Here is a 22,755-nt window from a genome sequence, read left to right on the forward strand (position 1 = left end):
GCCTGTATGAAACAAACACATGCGCAAAGAAATGGAGAATTGGATCTCACAAGCTCAGTCATCTTAAGCAAAGATCAACTGTTTTTGTCTCACAGTTTAAGATTTCAAGGTAAAAAAATTCTGAATTCTCTGTCCACTATACCATGGATGTTTACATCTGGTCTCCATTCTACTTTCCCAAAATAACTTATGTCAATTTCCACATTATGATGGGGGGGGCGCGGATAGAAGTAACAAGTAGAAAAATATCATTATCATGATCAGAAATAGACATGTAAAGGCATGTTAAATGTTGCAATCATTTCATGGGATGGTGGGGGTGGGTGCAAGGAACAAGAACTTCAGTTGTATTTTGAAAAGTGTACATTTATGAGAGCCTTGAAAGGGAAACTTCAGAACTTTCTTTTAGAGATCATCAATTAATATTTAATTCTTCCATAGATGATTTGTTATATAACAGAAAGACAATCTAGACCATTAATCTTACTGAAACTTTCAAGGGTAAAATAATTAGATCAGCTTCTATGCTGAAAGGCCCCTGAACCAGACTCTAGCTCAACATTTCCCTTCACTGGCTCCATCATCAGCAGATCTTCCTTATATAACTTAAAAGCTGGAGACACGCCCGAGCCATCAGACCTTGCTTCTTTAGTCCCTCCCCTAGGACTAAAAATACTCCAGCCATCTGGTGCCTAGTGCAGTACATGCCAGCATCAGTTCTGCCCTGAGGATTTGGACAAAGTCTGGAGGTGACAGAAGAAGGCTTTGATGGAAGGGGCTCACCTCTACTGGACCTTTCTCGTTTGCCCAGCTGCTTCTCTTCAGCTTACAGTTGACTGGTGAACAGGAAAAGACAGTGGAGCTGAGTCCAGAGAAGGAGGGAGGAGTCCCCCAAACTCCTCAGAACCACTGAAATGCAGTTGGAGGAAATGACTAGTCTGGGAGATGGAAGAAATGTGATAGATCTGAAGGGATCTACATTTCCAACACACCACCTTTAGGAGATGGCATGCTTGACAGCAGTGGAGAATGCAGAAAAATGCCTTCAGCTTTCAAGTTTATTTTACACTTTCTTTTAAATTATTAGAGGAAACCAAATGAATACTAATAACAAAAACAAGCATCAGCAATAGGTTTTTCCCAACCAAAATGCTTCAGAAGATTGCCTTATTTGCAAGTGGCAAATAAAGGTATTTGGGGAAGTGGAGCAATAGGAATTTGGGCTCAGATTAAGTATTTCTTTAACTGCAAGGAAACAGACGTAGATGAATCTACCGAGCAATGTAGATTACACTAGGATTAAAATTCAAATCTTAGTTTGTTAATTTTTTACCATTATTCATGTAGATGAATTGAACATTTGCTGCTTCATTGTGGCAAGCTATTGTTAATAATAACAATATCAACTATTTTCATATATCATACATCCCCAAGAATAAGATGCTGGAAACTAATAGTCTTTTGCTAAAATGTTTATAAGTATAATGGCTGTGTATTATTATAAATAGCAAACTCATGTTTAAGACAACAGCTCCTATATTGCCCTGTCATGTACCCTGCTAATAATACATGAATTATCCTCTACAGCTTAGAACCCACAAGTTCAATATCATTCTGCTTTAAAGATATATTCGTTATATACCACCAAGACCTTGGTCAAAAGATTTAGGAAAAGCTTCGCAGATAAAGGCTCTTGATTCTTCCATGAGGAACATGAAGCTAGAAAAAGCTGAGAGTAGATGGCCACCAGTTTCTACTACTTTTCCACAGCTAAGACTCTGAAACCTTTGATACCACACTACGGTCAAGCCCACCACTCCATTCTGTGTTCCCACTATGGTCTTTACCTTAACAGCAGTGACCTTTCTCCCAGCACACATAAGTAAGGCAAATCTGATAGACCAGAAAGTCTCAACACTTCTCCAGTTTCTGAGAACTGGGCTGCCTAAAGGATGCTGGCAGCCAATAAATTGAATCAATCCTGCCTTATCTGTTTGAATTTTATCATTAAATAATTAAACCTACATGATATATATTATTTATATTCTTATCCTCATATATTTTGATTTAAAGATATCTTGGCCTTTTTACTGGGGTGTTATTTCTTTGCTTGCCTTTCCCTTTGCTAGATACTTTGTTCTTACCTTTAGTTTTCCCATTCATTATCTCATGCTTCCACTCCCGTCAGGTGGTCGTTTTGATAATATACCACACTTAAAAAGCTGGTTGAAAATCCCTATGTGGTGGTTCTGGTTCTCATTATTGAAGTTTTCCATTTAAACATCTTCAAAATTCTTGGAAATTTGCTCAATTCTGTCTCCAGTATACTATCAAAACCAAAGCTATCCCTGACTGTGTTTAATTAATGTGTTTAAACTCTGTCCATTTGTGATTAATCTACAAGATGAAGGGAGCCCAACTCAGGTCTGTATTTTAAATGCTAGTATATATTTTTGACATAATAACATCCAAAAACATGAAAAGTAGAGCTTGTCCCAATTTAACAAATGTTTCCCACATGCTATTGATTCTGATTTAATAAATTTAAAGAAATATAACTCTAGTTTCCAGATTTTTTTGTGCAATATTACACAAAACATAAATTGACTCCTGTACCATGTTGAATCCCTGCTTTGCATTTGTAAACAACGGTATGTTGTATTTCTAGTTTTTCAGTTCCTTATAGGGCAAATGGTTTTGCTTTCCCTGGCTTCATTGCCTTAAAGACCTAAAGGACCTCCCGATCCAGGGAGTTACTTTTAAAATTCACTTTTATTTAAATTCTGAAGAATCATGCCAGGTTCAGGGACAGCAAGTTTGGGATTACAAATTACTGCTGAGGATGAGCGGTCTCAGAATGCCTTCAGAACCTACTTCTACACTGGAGTTCCTGAAGAAAACGTTGCGGTAGAAATTGACAAATGCTACTTTACAGCTGTGAGACACTGGCATTTTCTTTGGACACACCCGTTCCCATTGAAGGCAGACAGATTTTCTCTTACCTTCCTCGCACCTTTATGTCTGAGATCGCGTAAAAGTAGCGTGCCAAGTGTAGCTCATCTACAAATATTTCCCCAACGGCTGGTCTTAACAGCCTTATCCTCAGGTCTGTGACTGTAAAGAAATCTCTGAGTTTCTTGGTTGTATCCAGCTGTCCGTAGAGGGAAGCCATATTGCGTAGGCGAGGTCCAGCAAAAAACGCGAACCTGTCTTTGATTTCAAAGTGGATTATTTTGCTATTTGTTGTATACCCTGTTGAGTACTCTTCTGTGCAAATGATTTCTAAGACCGTATGCTGTGATAAATCCTTCACGGATTTAGGATCCATGTGAAAAGCATCTAAGCAGTCTGTGGCATAATACTGATAGGGCTGCCATGTTCGTCCATAATCGAGAGACTTCTCCAGGATCATTTGGTCTGGACGCCCCGATTCAAAGGTAATAACTATGTTGTCTGTTAGCTCAATGGTTTTGCTCCAAGACAGAGTGATGTTAACCTGGAGAGGCTTGGGATACTCCTTCCAAGTGGCAGACTGCCAAAATGTGGAGGGATGTCTTCCTTCAAAATCAAACATCAGCTCAGGGGGGTGTGCCAGCTCAGGGGTACTCGCATCACACTCATTATTGCACATGTAGGGATTGCCCTATGGAAGAAGAACAAAAGAGGGTGCATCAAAACACTGGTTTGCCACAAGTCTTGCCATATTGCTGTTGCTCAGTAAGAGGCTAGAAAAGGAAAAAAAAAAAATCTGCTTTCAGTAATCATTTTTATTTGCCCTAACTGGATTCTCCTCTTTAATAGCTTAAAAAAAAAAAAGCAATATGGTAATTTTCTTGTCTTGTTTCCTTCCATGTGCTTTAAGAAATGAAAACAGTTTATTTATCCCATATGTGTTAGACCCATAATGTGGTCACAGAAGCACGAAGACACTGAGCAACTGTCTAGCAGCTCAATACCTCCGCTTCCTCTTAGAAAGATGCTATAGAAAAGCAAGGAAAATTCCTCCCTGCCTGAAGGACATTCTTTAAGAGTACACTTCTTTAAAAAGTCATTTTTCAAGCAAAACTTTAGAATGAGCCATGAACCATAGATACCTGTGTTCTATAGGGGAGACAATACCCCCATACAACATTCAGCCTTTTTTTTGGCTTTCCCTGAAATCCGTCATACTTAACTGGGTCCTTGCTTCATAATGTCTGGTTTTACAACGTTTACTTTGTTCACCACAAATTATTAAAATGTGGTACCCTAAAGGCTCTGGGGCTTGGTCCAAATACCTGCCAGCCTATTAGGTAAAGATAAAAGGATTGTTCAGGAAAGTCTTGGGGCTGGGAGTGTGCTCCAAGTTATCAGGACAAGAAAGCCTACTACTCAATTAGGAGGCTGTTGCACATCAAACCACAGCCACTTGATGTGTTTGTTACTCTGTGCCTGCCCATAGGCAGTTCTTCATGGATGTTAGTTATTATTATTCTGCCTTTAACAAATGCTACTTCCTTTACAGCCATTCAAACAAGAAGCTAGAAATAAATCTCCCAGTTATATTACAAGTTACAACACTGCTTATGCTACACTAAATGGCTACTCTCAGCTTTCATCAGTAGATTCCACGGCAAACGACAAGTTACCAGATTTTTGTTGATTTTGTTTTTAAGAAAACAAGTAGTATCATTAGGACTTGACTATTCAGGTGTTTCTTATTCTGTACTCAGTTATCGTGAGCATGGCCGGGTGAACAGAATTGATCCTCTGACATTGTCCTTGGGCTTCCTTTTGTAATTACAATTAGGTTTCTTTCTTTCTTTCTTTCCATCAACTGTGAGCTTTTCATCATACCTGTAGGATACAGGAGCGAGGTCTCAGATAATGAATTTACACTTTAGACACTGACACTCAGTTACTAGCTGACTCCTATGATATATAAGATGAACATGGGAGAATTGCTTTGTTCTCCCTAGAGGCAACTTTCTCCTACCTAGTCAGCTAATACTCTCACTCTCTCTTTCCTATTAATGTAACCGAATCCTAAAGTTGGCAACAGGTTTTGGAGATTCAAGTATAATTGTGATAGGACAGGAGAAAGGAGAGAAGGTACATTATTTGAGGAACAGAACTGTTTTAAAAATACACTCAAGGAATCAGTGATAATGAAAATGTTTCTGTACTTCTCTCTCAAATTTCAATTCCCTAGTCCTGATCCCAGCGTCTGTGGCACTATTTATAGTATCCCCTTCAAAATGAGCCAGGGGAGGGGGGAAATAAGTTTCTGTTCCAGGTGGAATAAATCACCAAATTTATTATTATTTAAATTCTCTTAAGCATGCCAGAGAGCCAAATGCAAAGCTCTACAAACTGGCAAAAGCTTTTTATGGAGGGCTATAAATATTGTGGAATCTGTCAGGATTTATAAATTCTAAATATATGTAAATGCACATTTTACAGGAAGAGGTCAGATTTACACAAATCACACCTTCATTTGAAATTTACTGAAAAAATATGGTCACTTCAAAATCTGTCAGCATGTAGCCATCTGCACTATCATTAACTTGGATGCTACCATCTTCCTCCTGACAAAAGCGTCTTCATCTGAGGTCAGGGGTATGGAAACAAGGGGAAAGATGCTGCGGGATCCACCAAAGTGAGTTATCAGATGTTTGTAGTAAGCTGTGTTGAAAGATAACATTTGTTTGCCTTCAGCATAGGTGTGCAGAGCTTCTCAGATAGGGATAGGGCACTGGGACCACAGGAGATGACACATTAGGCTGCTTCTGGAAATTGGTCAATACTAACAAACCTATTTTATAAAATATGGTTGAAGAAATCTATGTAAAAGGCTCTCATGCCTATACTCAATAAAAAGTATTGGCAATAACCACCATTTAGTTAGCACTTGTGTGCTGGACACTACGTACATTTTCCTGGGTAATCCTTTTCATCCCTACCTTACAGAAGAGGAAATTGAGGCATAGAGGTGTTAAGTAATTTGTCCAAGGTCACATAATAAAGTCAGTAAGAGGCAGTGATGAGACTAGTGCCTCTTACCCCTTCCCTGGCTTGCTGAATTCCCAAGTCACTGGAGTTCCCTCTGTTGTAGCCCTGTTGTAGAGACACGATTGGCTGGTAGAAAGGAAATGTGTAAGACCAAGTAAGTTCAGGAAACACAGGCTAATCTTGACTTGGAGAGTCCTAAGGAATGCTATCATAATCCGATATACCTTGAAATTAAGAACCTTGTTTAGCTTCACATAACACCTAGTTTCATAGATTTATGTGACCACGGAGTCTCTTTCTAGTTTAGTAACTCCTGTTCATATTCTACAAAAGTCGTATCCTGGAGGACATCCTTAGAGATCTCTGCTTTGTATCACTGGATATTGTAAACATGAGGAGGCCAAATAGCACTATACAACCCAGTTTTAGTCCTTTAATGAAGGCATAGCTACAGAAAGCACCAGGTCTGTTCTCAGTGGGCACCCTTCCATTGAGGCTGAGTGGATCAGCCAGCTCAGGGCAAATGACTACATTTGTATCAAGTTCTTCATTGCTTGGCACAGATCTGGTGCTTTAGGCACCTAAAAAAAGAGAGTAAAGATTCACACACGCAACAATTTGTTATTGATTGCCGTATTTAAGGCACTCAGCTTGGCTCTCAAGATACAGCAGTAAACAAATCCAAGTCCTTGCTTCCTGTGGCACTTCCATCCTAGTTGGGGGAGAGGCACTAAACAAACAAACATAATGTGTTATAATGTTACACGATGATAACTTGTATGGAGAAAATAAAGCCAATTAAAGGAAGCAATGGTGATTGTAATTTTATTTTGGGAAGTCAGAGGTCTCCCTGATAACATGACATTTGAGCTGACTGAGAACAATTCCCAATTTACACTGGAGATGATCAGAGGAAGTTGATCAGAATGACAGTTTTGTCCTTCATTTGACTCTACCCTTAGTGATATTTTCAGCAGCATAACAATTTATTGAAATCAATGGGTAAACAAATCATTTCAAATGAGAATCTACACCAAATGACTGTAGATACCAAAGAGGGAAAAAATCAACTGGATTGTTCTCCCTATTTCATAACACTCGTGCTCTTTTAGGAGATTAGTGATTTGATGGCTATTAACATAACTTACTGAGATATGATGACATTGACAGAAAATTAACAGAGGAAGCAGGAAAAAAAAAAAAGATTTCATTTTGGTCCCCTGCACTTCAGGTGAGAGAAAGGAAAAAAAAAAGATGAAAGGTGAAGAAGCCGTAAATCTTACCCTTCCCCGAAGAAAAAGCTGGAGGAGAGATTACAGGCTACAATATTTAGTGTAAATATTTCACAGGGCATGATCTGTAATACTGTTGTTACAGAGAATTATCAGTATGAAAATAATTCTTGTTAAAGGGATTAGATTAATTAAATTTTCAACTACTTCAACCCCACCCTAATCCTCTTTAATAATATCAACAATGAAATTTATATAAGAAAATGCAACTTTTCCCGACTTACAAAAACAAAGTACACTTCTTGCTGCTACATCTAACAGATTCAGGCATCAAGAAGTGTAAGTAATTATTTTGTGGCCAGCAGGCAGCCTTAAATAGATCTTAATTTAAGTCCGACAAGCAACATATCCTTAGCTGATTGTCTGTGGACAAAGCAGAAAATATTTATGACTGTGCTGATAATATTCACACCACTAACACATGCCTAAATAATTAAACAGCTATTGCTGCTAAATATTTTTGTAACAATTAGAAGAAGATTGTGATGTTTAATTTCATTTTTAAAATGTTAATATTTTACCTCTGGGAGAATTGTAGTTATTAATTAGCAATTTGTAGCCAAAGTGGAATGTGCCAAAGCACATTCTTCCTTAATGTGCTTTCAGAATTTAGAGAGATAAATACAATTTGAGGCATGCTTTTACTGTTTCTATTGATGGAAGGTGTCTTCATTCCTTCTGGCAAAGTGACACTTTGAAAAGAACATCCTTTCATCTATGATCTGCTAAGCCCTTCAGAGTTATATATATATATATAAAAAAACCTCATGTAAGTGGTATTAATGTAACACTTGTGGTTGCTATCATTTTGACTTTGCCTTTCCAAGCTTTACCTATGGGCAAACTATTGGAAACAACAGTTGAAAATAAAGAGAATTCTTACGCGAGATTTGCTAGTGAACTGTAAGCTACATGCCAAGCAGACATGTACACAAGTGATTGTGAGACGCATTTGGGTTAACACTTAAACGAATCATGAAAAAAGAATGACACAGAGATGTTCTGCACCCATCTGCATCTGGCTCATCCTTGCTTGTTTTATTGGTGACAGTGAAAAAAGGCACAAAGGCAAGAAGCAGCGTTCTGGAATGGCACTCCCAACCTGTTCCTGCTGTGACCGAGATAGACACCATTAGGATGTTTTCAATGCAAGGCATTTAAAGGGTGCAGAAATTGGTTGCAGAGCCTACTATTCATTTCTCAGAGATTGAAACCATGAGAACCATGCTTTAACTGCAAGTTTGGAGCATCGTCTAGACAGCTTCTGGGAGGCTAGTGATTGACTCCTTTATATCAGAAGTATAATTTTTGGTGGAGGGACTCCCCATCCCAGTTCCTTTTTGCCACTTCCTGGCCACTCCTCCTTGCCTCAAGTCCTTCTGCTCCCAAATTCTTGCTTGGCTATAGCATGGGAAGGCCCCTTCTTTATGACTTTTCTGAAGACACTTAGACTATTCTGAGTCTGGGAGCTGATGCTCACAGGTCACGCTGAGGTGCCCCCTTCAGGTCTTACAGCTTAGTTACTGGCACTGGGGAGAAGCAGAGACAAGTCAGTACCAGAGGTAAGAACAATCTAAGATAGTGGACATCTCTTCCAGATTCAGAAGCCTGAAAGATAAAGATCAGCACCACAAACATACTAACAAGCCCTGATGACCACAGTTCTAGAGATAGACTGTATATCTTCAGACAGGAAGGTCCACAAGGTCATATGTTTTCAGTTGCCCACTGGCCCTCAGGACAAAAAGGGCAGTGATCTCTGCTAATGGCCATGTAGTGCAATCTCTTTTTGTAAGCTTCCTTGTTAACTAGTATGCTGAGTACCAACGAGCGGTATGCACACAGCAACAGTACAGAGTAGTCCCCCTTTATTCTCTGGGGAAATGTTCCAAGACCCCCATTGGATGCCTGAAAGCGAGGATAGTACCAAATCCGATCGCTGACAGTCAAAACGTTTCTGTTCATGTTTTCTACTCACAAATGTAATGCCTCTTCCCTCTTAACTAAGCACTTATCACACACTGTGGCCATAACTTTTGCAGTTTGAGGTGTGACAGCAAAACCAGCACAAATTTCTTTGTCTTTTTTTTTTTTTTTTGCAATTTCACAGATAGAAGATTTGTTCTTACCATAGCTCTTAGCAACCTCAATATGATTTTTTTTCTTTCCTTGTTGAGAACTTTTACCTTTTCACTTAAAGGAAATATTTTACAGCTTCTCTTTGGCATATCCAAATTGCCAGCAACACTACCTCTGTGCTTTAGGGCCATTATTCAATAAAATAAGGGTTCTTTGAACACAAGCAGTGTGATACTATGACAATGGATCTGATAACCGAGACGGCTACTGACTAGTGGGTGGGTAACATCTGCAGTGTGGAGATTCTGGACAAAAAGATGGGTCATGTCCCAGGAGGGACGGGGCTAAGTGGTGTGAGATTTTATCAAACTACTTATAGAGGCACATGATTTAAAACTTATGAATTATTTATTTCTGGAATTTTCCATTTAATATTCTCAGACTGTGGGATAACTGAAATTATGGGAATTGAAACCGTGGATAAAGTGGGACTACTACATCCTAAATACTATGAGACTGTCCCAACATTAGATAGTCTGAAACTGTTGTAACAAAAGCCCCTTTGTATCTGTCAGAACATGAGTCTCAAATTTTAGTTTGGAAAATATGGCCACCCTAAGAATAGTAGAGGATAAACAGTTTTGTTTTTGTATAACTCTGGAGTTAAAAACTAACTGCTCCGTTTTCTAATGAAACCCTTTGTTCATCACAGAGATTCCTCACTGGCATAGACACCGGCTTAGGGCCTGATTGAAGTTGCAGCTTGTTTCAATCTGCTCCCTGACAATACTAAAACCTTGTGGACTTTTTTACTCAGGAATAAAGACGGGAGGGCTTAACCTTTCTGCAACAAGGATACTGGAAGCCCCATCACAGATTATGGGCAATAATAGACACCTGTGTAAATCCCCACAGAGGATTATGGTTGGAATTTTCAAACTGGTGAAGGCTGAGGGGTCAAGAAGACCAAGTTTTTAAGAAGGAGCCAAATAAATTCCCAAGCCATAAGCCACAAAAACAGATTCCTATATAGCAATGTCAGTTATTACTTTGCATGCACTGGACAAGAAATAAATACTAACAGAATCAAGTGGGGTTCAATGTGAATGTCTGCAGAAAAGCTGTGTACTAAGGTGACATTATTGTAAGTGGTAGGGAGGTTGCTTTTTAAAAAATATTTTCTTTAAAAAATCACTAATAAGGGTTTCATAGAGTATTTCACCTTATAGATGGTCTTGAATTAGATCGGAGCACAGATTTTAAAAATGTTAATTACAAAAAAGCTAAAGTAGGCTGTTGGCATTTAAGTTAATGCAACTTGAGAAAAACAAGGGGAGTTAAAATATCATGGAGGTGGGAATGTTCTGAGTCCTGATTCCATCAAGTATCATGAGAGATAGTTTGAGCATTTTGAATCCTGAAAGCTCTAATTTGATGTTCGAAAAGTTTTTTTCTTCTCCACATGAGTATGCAAGTCCAAGACCTCTTTGAAGTCCATTTACTGAAGGCCACGAGTTTTGAGAGACTATGTTAAGACCAAAAGCATTCTCTGCTGAAGTGATCGCTTGATCTTGAGAGGCAGGCAGGACCTTCCTACCGTGGCACTTCCAACAGCGTCTGGCTGCTGGCAGGTCTATCCTGCTTTCTCAGATTCCTTATTTCTTTCAAACTCCTGTGTTCCAAATTCATTAGCTAGTTGTTGGATATCTACTGTGTTGAAAACATTGTGAAGAACATAACATAATACAACAAGGCATTGGCAGTTTAGTGTGGAGATTAGATATATACAGGCAACAATCACCTGTTTCTCAAATGGGTTGTTCATGCGCCTAAAGAGGGGATTAGGAGTCCTTGAGGTTTGTAAACTGAGTCATCAAAAACACAATGCCATTTCCTGGAGCATCAGTTTCATCTCTTGGTACATAATTAAATGTAATTTTATATAAAAAACAGATATTTTGTGGGGTAAAATGCAAAAACAATTTGCAAGCATTTGTAGGGAAAAAAACCCACAAAGACATTTCATGTTTGGGGCAGATTTGGAGGTATGTGCTCAAACCCACCGAAGGAGAGTATGAAGAAGGAAAGAGAAGTCTGGGAGGCTTGGGAATAATTTACTCTATCCCACCACCATCTTGAATTTTCTACTTCATCCAAACCAACACAGGGTGGCTGAAGAAAAACTAGTCATTTTAAGTCTGAGAGTTGTGAGTTTCACCATCCCGACATAAAATTCCTAGTGGAAAATATTTGCTTCACTCCACCCCATGGCCATCTGGGTGGTGTCTCCATCCTCAGCACTTCCAGGTAGAAGATAGCACCTGGAACACTAATTGCTTTTTTTAGAAATATATTTTATTCTCATGATAACAGCATCTGGTGTGCATTGGAATCACCTAGGGCATAAGGGCAATGTTGCTTCCTAGGCCCCAGCTTCAGAAATTCTAAATTTTTGGTTCTGAGTACAGGCACAGGAACTGGTATTTTTTAAGCAAGCACTCACAACTTAGGCATTAGGGAAACACCTGTTTATTAACATCTTAATTTTCATGGCTTTCCTGAAAAAAGAAGTGAACTTTTGTTGATCTCCAGCTTCTAAGAAAGCTTTCCAGAACCTGAAAGAGTATTTTATCTATACTCCTATCTTTTATTTACTCACTCACTGATTCATTCATTCAATAAATAGTTATTGGATATGACAGACACTGTGCTGTATACTGGGTATAGTGTGGTGAATTAAACAACTATAGAGTCCCTATCTAGACTAAGTTCGTTTACAGGTTAGTTGGAAAGGCAGCCCCTACAAAAGTACACAATTATATAATTACATATAAACTGCAAAAGGAAATCACAGAGTTCTATGAAAGAAAAATAAATTGAGACTCAAAAAGTAAGAAAGACTACACCTTGGGACTCAAGGCTGGGAGGGAGATCATTCTTGGCAAAGGGAGTAACAAATGCCAGGCCCTAAGTTGAGGTAGAACTTGGGGGTTCACAGGAACTGATACAAAGTGATTGTTCCTGGAGTGTAATGAGCTAGAGGCAAGTGAAGGGGATGAGGCTGGGGAAGAAGTCACAGAGGAAATCATGCATGAGCCTGAAGGAAATAAAGAGTATGTGAGATGGAAGAACTGATGTGTTGTAAGGGGAGGCCTGCCACAAGTTGATTTACATTTTCAACGTTATTTTTGCCTTCTGTGTGGATAATGGATCCTAAGAGGGTAGGGAGCAGAAGCAGAGCAACCTGTAGGAGGTTTACTAGAGTCACTGAATGAGGCATGTTGGTGGCTTGATACAGGGTGCGAGGAGTGGAAATGGACAGAAGAGGATGGATGGAAGGTATATTTTAAAGAACAATCAATGGAGCTTTATATACCTGCTTAATATTTATGACAGGACTAGATATGAGGTAAAGATGAAGAACAAGAAGTGATAAAAAGCAGGTTTCTGGCTTGACCAAGTAGGTGTTTGGTGGTACTTTTTACTGAGGGGGAAGGCCAGGTTTGGAGTTGTGGAGCGAGCAAGAGTTCAAGATTGGAAATGTTAAATTTGATATTCTTATGAGACATAATAGAAGTAAGCATATGTGATGCTTCGGATGTGTTCAACACTCTTCTAAATGTTTTGCTCATTTAATCTTTATAACAACACCATGAGGGAGATACTGTTATACTGTTATTCACTTTGTTTTACAGATAAGGCAATTGAAGTACAAATCATTTAAGTAACTTGCTAAGAAGTTATTACTTGCTAAATTTAATAAATCTGAGCTAGTAAGTCTCAAAAGTCAGGACACGAGTCCAGTCAATGAGTTAATAGTCAATGTTCTCAACCACTATGTTATACCACCTTTCTATACATTGAGACCTTCAGGTAAATGTGGGTTTAGACCTCAGCGGAGGAGCCAGGCTGGAGATCATATATGTATGAGACATTAGCTTATAGAGGTATTTAAAAGTGAGAATAGATAAGAATAATGGGGGAGAAAGTGTAGGGATAAAAGAGATAGGGCCTAGGACGGTGTCCTGTGTTAACTCATATATGTAGGCAATACTCACTCATTTACTAGGCCCAAGGATGTTATTCACCAATACCTGACAAACCAGCTGTTAACTAGGTGTGTATCTCATTTATATTTATTTATTTATTTATTTATTTATTTATTTATTTATATGGATTCTTGCTCTTTGTCCAGGCTGGAGTGCAGTGGTGCGATCTCGGCTTACTGCAACCTCTGCCTCCCGGGTTCAAGCGATTCGCCTGCCTCAGCCTCCTGAGTAGCCGGGAATACAGGCATGTGCCACCACACCCAGCTAATCTATTTTTAGTAGAGACGGGGTTTCACCATGTTGGCCAGGATGGTCTCAATCTCCTGAACTCATGACCAGCCTGCCTCGGCCTCCCAAAGTGCTGGGATTACAGGCATGAGCCACCACGCCTGGCCTTCATCTTTTAAAAAGCAGATTTGAATGGGAGGATTCTAGGTCACATGAGGGGTTAGAATAAGGAAAAAGGTCGACTTTAATAAAGAATAATTTTTTAAAATTTGGGTTTGGGAGAAAATAAACTTTTCAGTAGATCACTTATTTATGATAAGAAAGAATATCATGCCTGCTGTGGGGAAACAAAGCGCTTGCAGGGATAAAAGATAAACAAATGGTATATCAATTTTTTTGGAATAGTGAATTTAATAACACAAGAGGAGCAGATTCCACTTAAAAGAATTATAAAAGAATCCACATTATCAGTGAAAGTCCAGTTGCAGTGAAGAAGAGTCAATGGAAGGACAGTTTGAAGAAAACATCAACAGGAGGGATTAATTTAGGATTGCAACCTTCATCTCCATTAGTTTTCCTAATCCTGTTTCACTATTTTTTTTTTTAATCTCTCCATCATCTGCTCCTCGTCACTTTGTTTTGCCTGTTTTCCTTCTTATTTAGATTCTTAAAATCAATGTGCACCCGTGGTCTTCTCATCCTTTGGCCTTTTCCCTTCTAGCTCTACATGAAGTCCTTCATTGAGTTAATTCCCATTTACAGCTTCAACTATCACTTATACTTCAATGACTCTAAAATTCTGTCTTCAGGTATGATTTCCCCGGTGAACCTCAGATCCATCTATTCAAGTACTTATTAGACATCATCTAACTGCTCCACAAGAATTTCAAACTCGACATACTGAAAAGTTAACCTTTCCTCTTTCCCTCCCTCTTCCTTCCTGAATAATTCACTCCTAAAACTATTGGGTGGGTCCAAACAAGGCAGGTATCACTTGGAAATATTCCTGCCAAAGATGCATAATCAGAATCTAATCATGAGGAAATACCAGACAAATCCAAATTGAGGGGTATTCTATAAAATAACTGCCCTGTAGTATCTAAGTGTATCATAAAAATTTTGAGAAACCATTTCAGACTGATGGAGACTAAAGGAATCTGACAACTAATGGCCCCCCAAAGTAAATCGTTTTGCTACAAAAGATATTATTGGGACAACTGGTGACACTGGTCAGGGGTCTGAAGATTATATGCTACTAAAAGATCCATATTAATTTCCTGACTTTGACTGTCAAATTGTAACTATGTAGGAGAATGCCTTTATTTGTAGGAGGTATTAAAGTATTAGCAGGTTATGAGCATCAGGTTGAAAACTTACAGTCAAGTGGCTCAGGAAAAAAAAGTTATTTCTATTGTATGCATCTTTTCTACAAATGTGAGATTTGGAAAAAATGCTAAAGATTTTCATATAAAAAAGTGAATTTGTTATCATCTTTCTACCAAGCAGTAGTATATTACTATGCATTGCAGTGGTATGTAAAGATTAAGGTGCATAAAAAATGCCTGGTAAGTCCAGTCCACACCCACCAGGAATTCTGTTTGAATAAACTGGTTCCTGTTGTCCCAGGAACCTATATTTAGAAAGTACCTTAGATCATCTGCATGCAAGTAGCCTCTGGCCCACACTTCAATTCGCACTGGTATAGTGTTTGTTAAGAAGCATGGTTCTGGGTCAGATCTTCCTAAGTTTGAATTCCACCTCTACCACTTAGCTACAGTGTAAGTTTTGACAACCTTCTTCACAATTTGAGCCTTGATTTCTTCTTGAAATTCAATATAATTAATGATGCTAATTTGAGATACAATTATATAATGCACGTTAAGTGCTTAGCATCTCCTTGGGTGCAGTCAGTGCTCAATAATTAGTAGTTAGCATTAAACGTACTCCCCCACCTGTGCTGCTTGACTCAGAGAGTAATACCAAATTCTTCCATTTCCTAAATAGGAAAGGTTGGAGTCATCTTACATTCCTTATTCTTCATCAATCTGTTTATCAAAGAAGTCTACAGATGAAATTTTTCACTGCAGCTTCATTCATATTGCCATTGCCTTCGTTAGTTTTTTTTAAATATACTTCTTCTGAATTATCATTAATAGGCTCAAAATTATCTCCCTCCATATAGTATTGCCATCTTATAATGTATTTTCTGCATAGCTGCTAAAGTGATCTTTCTACAACCGAAATCTGACTGTATCATGTTCCCTTTTAAAGCTATTGAATGGATTTTTCACTACCCTTCAAGCGTACCATTCAAATTCTTTAGCATAGCATGTACGATTCTTCAAGAATAGCCTCTGCAAGTCTCTGAATGTACGTTTTAGTTTGTCACTCACTTGTGGTGTTCACACCTCATGAGTCAGTCATATCAGCCTATGAGTGTGTACATATGCACCATCATGCAATTCATCATATAAAATTGTGATTTTTTTTGTATCTCTCCTACTATAATTCTATGAGATGAAGAACTGACACATAATAAGTGTGCAAACATTTTTAATGATTCAAGAAAAGTAAGAAAAGCAGAAAAGACAAAAAGCCAGGAAGAAGATAGGATAAATTAGGTAGGTTTGGGAGTGTGGGATAAGATGGAAGGGATTTGCTCATAGGTTGGTCACTGGGAATTGACATAATCAAGCTTAAAGAACCAACCATTTCAATGAGCTGTATATGGAATTTGTATAATGTAATAAGCAATGTAAAAAAAAAGTCCACCTCCAAGTACAGAGTGCCTATGTGTGTGATTGATATAGTTACTGGGGTTTCAGGTGAGGTTAGAGGACAAAGACAAATGGCATGAGCTGCAGTTATGTCCCAGTTCTTTCTTGTTGTTCATTTTTTCTTCATTTTTCTCCATCAGTCAAAGAAGTATTTCTCCTAGTGGCTTCAGAGCTGACCATCTCTTTCCCTAATCCTATCTTGCCTTATTTATCCAATCCACAGCATCCTTCTGCGTTCTCAGGAGGAGCTGAACATGAAGAATGTATTTGTTCTTGAGCAATTATGGAGAGCTAAATACAAACTGATGGAAAAAGCACTGAATGGCACGGTTATAAATTTACAGTGGTCATGCATGGAGGTGTCTCAGCCGGGAAAAGTCTTGAAAAAATTGTCAGATATAAGGTAGAAATAGGGTAGAACAAGGAACAAAACCTTATTGTGCTGGAGAAGAGGGACGTGCTCTTTGTTTATTTGCCACAGCTTCAGTGGCTAATTACAGAGATTCTGATAATTCTACCTGAGTTCAGAGGTTGATTCATTATGAGCTAATGAAACTTGCCCCTCAGAGACACTCCATTACACAAGCTGCTTCTCAGGCCTTTTATGTAGGTTTGTATTGCTAGTCTTGGATTGATTTATTTTTTTTTAAAGAAGGCCCTCAGAACTGAAGAGGCAACAAGTTCATTAAACCTGGTCTTGTCACTGTTTGGGACATGGGTAGTGTATTTCAGGGCCCACTGAACTAAAACAACTCTATCTTCTTATGCCCTCTTTTCATTTAATTTCATTGTTCTTTCCCCCCAAGATTTTCTATTTTCAGCATTTGCAATCTTGAGATATATATTCTCTAAATCCAACTTTCAAAATTGTGCTTGTCCAAGTTCATACCTGATATATAACACGCCAATGTTTCATTAAAATACAAGTATATTTTATTCAGATCAGCAGACACATAAATCTCTTGGTGTATTACCAACAATAAATATAATCTTCACTTATCTGTAAGACTGGAATAGCTGTTGATCTATCAGATCCACCATCATGAACCAAAGTAAATTAAATGATATAATATATTCAGCATCTGTCATGTGCCAAGCCCACTATGTTAGATGTTATAGGTTAGTTCAAAATAAGGTTGATTCTTCCCTATTAGCTACAACATAGTAGCAAGACAAGATTGAGAAAGCTGTATCATTTTGAAACTAAGAAAATGTATTATAGAGGGCTACTTTGATAAATGGAAATAAAATAGCAGTTAGTAATATTCTAATGTGAAGACAACATGTGCAAAAATCTTGTTAAAGAGAGAGATGAAAGTTAGAAAGTCATTATGAAAAATGTTGAGGAGGCAGGGTCTTTGTTTTGAAAAATGTGTCATATTTGCATAAGTGAACCACATTCTCTTTTTGAAATGGAGAAGGAATCAATGACCATTCAACACCCTTATGGTTAGGAATTTTAAAAGGGGCTATTTGTCGTTTCCTTTAATCTTCATGATTCCCTAGGAGTCAGGTATTATCCTAGTTTTACCTATGAATAAACTAAGGTCCAAAATATCATGGAACCTAGTTAAAAGAAATGGTGGCAGTATGTCTGTAAGGATGAAAAACAAACCTAATATTTGGGAGGCCAGGAGTAGGGCTGTGAGTTAGTAGGAGATAGGTTTAAATATAAAACAAGAAGTTGATTTTAGAGAGCATTAAAAGCTGGGTAGAAATGCTGGGTTTGATTAATTGGAGAACTGAAAGCCATTAATGGTTTTTATAGCAGACATCTCATACTTGGTTAACCTTCTTCATTAGATTTCCAGAATCCTTTCTAGAGAAAACAAAAAGTTCAAGTTGAGTCCAATGTTGGAAGTCATCTCAAACAAGTGATGAAGCAGAATCAAAAGCAAGATTTGGTAAGAATGCCAGTAGTGGGCATGCAAAGCATCCTGGACACATCTTATTCATTTTTGTATCCTTCAAAATTCCTGGCAGAGTAGATAGTTAATAAATGATGAGCAAACAAGTGAATGTAAAACAAACTATTTTATAATTAATTCTTCTGTTTAACAAAATATGAAACTGCTCAAAAATTAAAGAAGCAATTATATGTCTTCTAATTCAATGCTGTATCTGCTGCCTGAGTCACTTTTGGAATATCTAGCAAAGATGAAGCATTATCTTTGACTTCTCTCTTTACAGAGATACTGCCTAATTCTCAAACATGAGTTTATAAATCAAGAGACCCTATTGTGAGCCACAAAGGGTCCAGAACTGGCCTAGAGTTGGTGACTCTATTTCCACTGAAGCCTAAGACACAGGCTGAGACATCCTAAGAAACAGTGGAATGCCATGATAAATGCAGTGCAGTATGAAATGAAGGAGGATAGATTGGAGGTAGGAAAGCCAGTTAGGAATTTAGCTTTAATTATCTAGTTGTGAGAACAAGGGAATGATGAAGAGCAAGATGATGGAAAATTCAGCAAGAGTTTGACTGGAAGTAGAGAACAAAGGAAAAGAAAGAACCAATAATACATCAACATGTAATGTCTGGAAGACGGTGAAAATGATGATGATAAGCCAGCAACAGCCAAGCAGAGAGCCAAATCTGGTACGCAATCCCATACACAATTTCCACAAAAAGAAAAGAATAAAATGCCTACAAATACAGCTAACCAGAGAGGTGAAGGATCTCAACAATGAGAATTACAAATCACTGATCAAAGAAGTGGAAAAACATTCATACTTATGAATAGGAAGATTCAATATTATTAAAATGGCCATATTGCCCAAGACTATTTACAGATGCAGTGCTATTTCTATCAAACTACCAGTGACATTTTTTCACATAATTAGAAAAAACATTCTAAAATTCATTTGGAACCAAAAGAACAGCCTAAATAGCCAAAGCAATCCTAAGCAAAAATAACAAATCTGGAGGCATCACACTACTTGACTTCACACTATACTACAGGGCTACAGTAATCAGAACAGTATGGCATTGGTACAGAAAAAGACACATAGACCAATGGAACAGAATAGAGAGCCCAGAAATAAGGCTACACACCTACAACCATCTGATCTTTGCCAAAGCTAACAAAAACAAGCAATGGGGAAAGGACTCCCTAATGAATAAACTGTGCTGGCATAACTGGCTAGCCATATGCAGAAGATTGAAACTGGACCCCTTCCTTACACCATACACAAAAATCAACTCAAGATGGATTAAAGACTTAAGTGTAGAACCCAAAACTATAAAAACGCTGGAAGCAACCTAGGCAATACCATTCTGGACATAGGAACAGGCAAAGATTTCATGATGAATATGCCAAAAACAATCTCGACAAAAGCAAAAATTGACAAATGGGATCTAATTAAACTTAAGAGCTTCTGCACAGCAAAGAAGCTATCAATAGAGTTGATGCAGAATGGGAGAGAATATTTGCAAACTATGCATCTGACAAAGGTTAATACAGCATCTATAAGGAACTTAAATGAATTTACAAGAAAAAAAAACAACACCATTAAAAAGTGGGCAAAACACATGAGCTGTGAATATTCTTAAGGACCTAAGTGGGCCCAACAACATTTTTGACAAGAGACTAAAGCTGGGAATTTCAACCCAAGGAAGGAACAATGTATGTTACCCTCCCCAACGTAGTTACTAGAGATTAGAAGGCCAAGGACAAATGCCAAGTGGAAAAAAGCTTGAGTGGAAGTGAGAACAGGGCTAAGTGTTATAAGACAGAGAGAAACCAGTAAAAATGGGAGGAAGTTAGAGATAAGTTAAAAATCAGCCTTGTTAGATGGAAACTAGTGATGAATGGGGGCATTAGCACTGGACAAAGATGGAGTCATCATTTTCAAGCCTGGACAACTGGAACAAATAATTTTTCTATTGGAAAGATGTCTTTCCTATAATGAATAAGACACAAAATGTCTTTTCTCAGAGTTTGCATCCCAGCCTTCTGTGAATTCTTTGTGTCTCAGTTTCTCATCTATGCAAGATGAATAGTAATTTTACACATTTCATAGTGTTTTTGTGAGGACTAAATGAACTAATATTTAAAAAGAGCTTGACATGGTGCCTAGAACATAGTAAGGTCTCAATACAAGTCAGAAATTACTAGCATCATCATCATCATCATCATCATCATCATCATCATCATCATATCATTTCTATTCTTATCTATGATCTTCCCAACTTGCCATCTTATAAAAGCCTCCTTTGTAGGGTCCAGTGTGTCACCTAATAGGTCAGCACTCAGTTAATAAAATGGAGGCATGAAAATTAATCTCTTCATAGAATACACAGAATAAGCCATTCTCTTACAGATCTAAACGCAAAATGCAATTTCTACTATTTATGGTGTAACTGTAAAAGGTCCCAAGTATTCTTGTGGACAAAATAAAAACATCCCCCAAATGCCTCTAATTGTACTATCTTACCTATCTCTTAGTCTCAAACCTGTTGTAGCAGCTATGGACAAATTAGAAAGAACACAACCCTCCCAGCCTTGCCAGCTAACACAGAATTCAGAGTAATTAACATTCAGGTGAGAAAAGATCAAACACAAGACTGAATCCACACTTTTGACTTTATGAGCTGAATCACGTTTGAGAAATGACCTAACCTTTCAGAGCCCCTGTTGGCCAGGTATACAATGAAGACTACGTCTCACTCCCAGATAGATTAAAGTAGCTAATTCATTAGAAAAAAACCAAGTCACTTATAGAAATGGAAATATAATTGGCAATATAGATTTATTTTTTTCCATTTCCATTTTTTTTTTTTTGCGATGGAGTCTTGCTCTGTCTCCCAGGCTGGAGTGCAAGGGCGTGATCTCGGCTTACTGCAACCTCCACCTCCCAGGTTCAAGCGATTCTCCTGCCTCAGCCTCCTGAGTAGCTGGGATTATAGGCACGTGTCACCATGCCTAGCTAATTTTTCTATTTTTAGTAGAGGCGGGGTTTCACCATGTTGGCCAGGCTAGTTTTGAACTTCTGACCTCAGGCCATCTGCCTGCCTTGGCCTCCCAAAGTGCTGGGATTACAGGCATGAGCTGCCACGCCTGGCCTCCACTTCCACTCTTTTGTCCTGTTAACAGTTCAGCCCTGTGTTGTCCCATATGGGAGCCATAAGCCACATGAAGGTACTGAACACCTGAAATGTAGCTAGTCCAAATGAGATGCGATGTAAGTATAAATTACGCATTGGATTTTAAAGACTTAGTACAAAAAGAAAACAATGTAAAAATACCTCGCTAGTAACTTTATACTGATGCATATTGAAATGATAATATTTAAATATATTAGGTTAAATAAAACATATTAAAATTATTTTACCTGTTTCATTTTACCTTTGTTAAATTTAAAATTACTTATATAGACACATTATATTTCTATTGGATAGTAGTAGTTTAAGTAATCAATCTGATGTGATTAAAGAAACAATAATTAGGCAAATGAAATATCATAGTGGTGCTTTCTACTTCTCACAGCCTAGACTGAAAAGGCCTTTGCCTTTAGCACCAATGAGTGCTTGAATGTTTGTTTCCAGCAGTAGTCCAGGAAAGGGGATAAGCTTGCTCACAAAATAAATAGGTAAGTAAATTAATTAATAAAATATTAAATAACAACATAGGTACAGGAGGCATGAAAAATAATCAGCTGATGAAAGCAAAGCCTAAGATGAAAAACAGAACAATAAAAAGTTCTGGATATAGGCATGGGCAAAGACTTCATGACCTAAACACCAAAAGCAATGGCAACAAAAGCCAAAATAGACAAATGAGATCTAATTAAACTAAAGAGCTTCTGCACAGCAAAAGAAACTATCATCAGAGTGAACAGGCAACCTATAGAATGGGAGAAAATGTTTGCAATCTGTCCATCTGTTAAAGGGCTAATATCCAGAATCTACAAAGAACTTAAAGAAATTTGCAAGAAAAAAAAATAACCCCATCAAAAAGTAGGTGAAGTATATAAACAGACACTTCTCAAAAGAAGACATTTATGCAGCCAACAAACACATGAAAAAAAGCTAATCATCACTGATCATTAGAGAAATGCAAATGAAAACCCCAATTAGATACCATCTCAGGCCAGTTGGAATGGCAATCATTAAGAAGTCAGGAAACAACAGATGCTGGAGAGGATGTGGAGAAATAGGAATGCTTTTACACTGTTGGTGGGAGTGTAAATTAGTTCAACCATTGTGGAAGACAGTGTGGCGATTTCTCAAGGACCTAGAACCAGAAATACCATTTGACCCAGCAATCCCATTACTGGGTATATACCCAAAGGATTATAAATCATTCTACTATAAAGACACACACACACAGATGTTTG

The 22,755-nt window shown here is 37.9% G+C and overlaps 1 protein-coding gene across 6 annotated transcripts in view; it reads right to left on the reverse strand.

Moving 5' to 3' along the window:
* Nucleotides 1-22,755, reverse strand: part of NTNG1 (netrin G1) — a 344,331-nt gene that overhangs the window by 157,240 nt on the left and 164,336 nt on the right. For all 6 annotated transcript variants that reach the window (XM_030824968.1, XM_030824970.1, XM_030824974.1 and 3 more), the window contains exon 3: nt 3,003-3,643. In XM_030824968.1, coding sequence (XP_030680828.1) covers nt 3,003-3,643 — 641 coding nt within the window. The remainder of the gene's footprint in view (nt 1-3,002; nt 3,644-22,755) is intronic.

The sequence above is a fragment of the Nomascus leucogenys genome, chromosome 12, assembly GCF_006542625.1.
Source record: "Nomascus leucogenys isolate Asia chromosome 12, Asia_NLE_v1, whole genome shotgun sequence".
NCBI lineage: Eukaryota > Metazoa > Chordata > Mammalia > Primates > Hylobatidae > Nomascus > Nomascus leucogenys.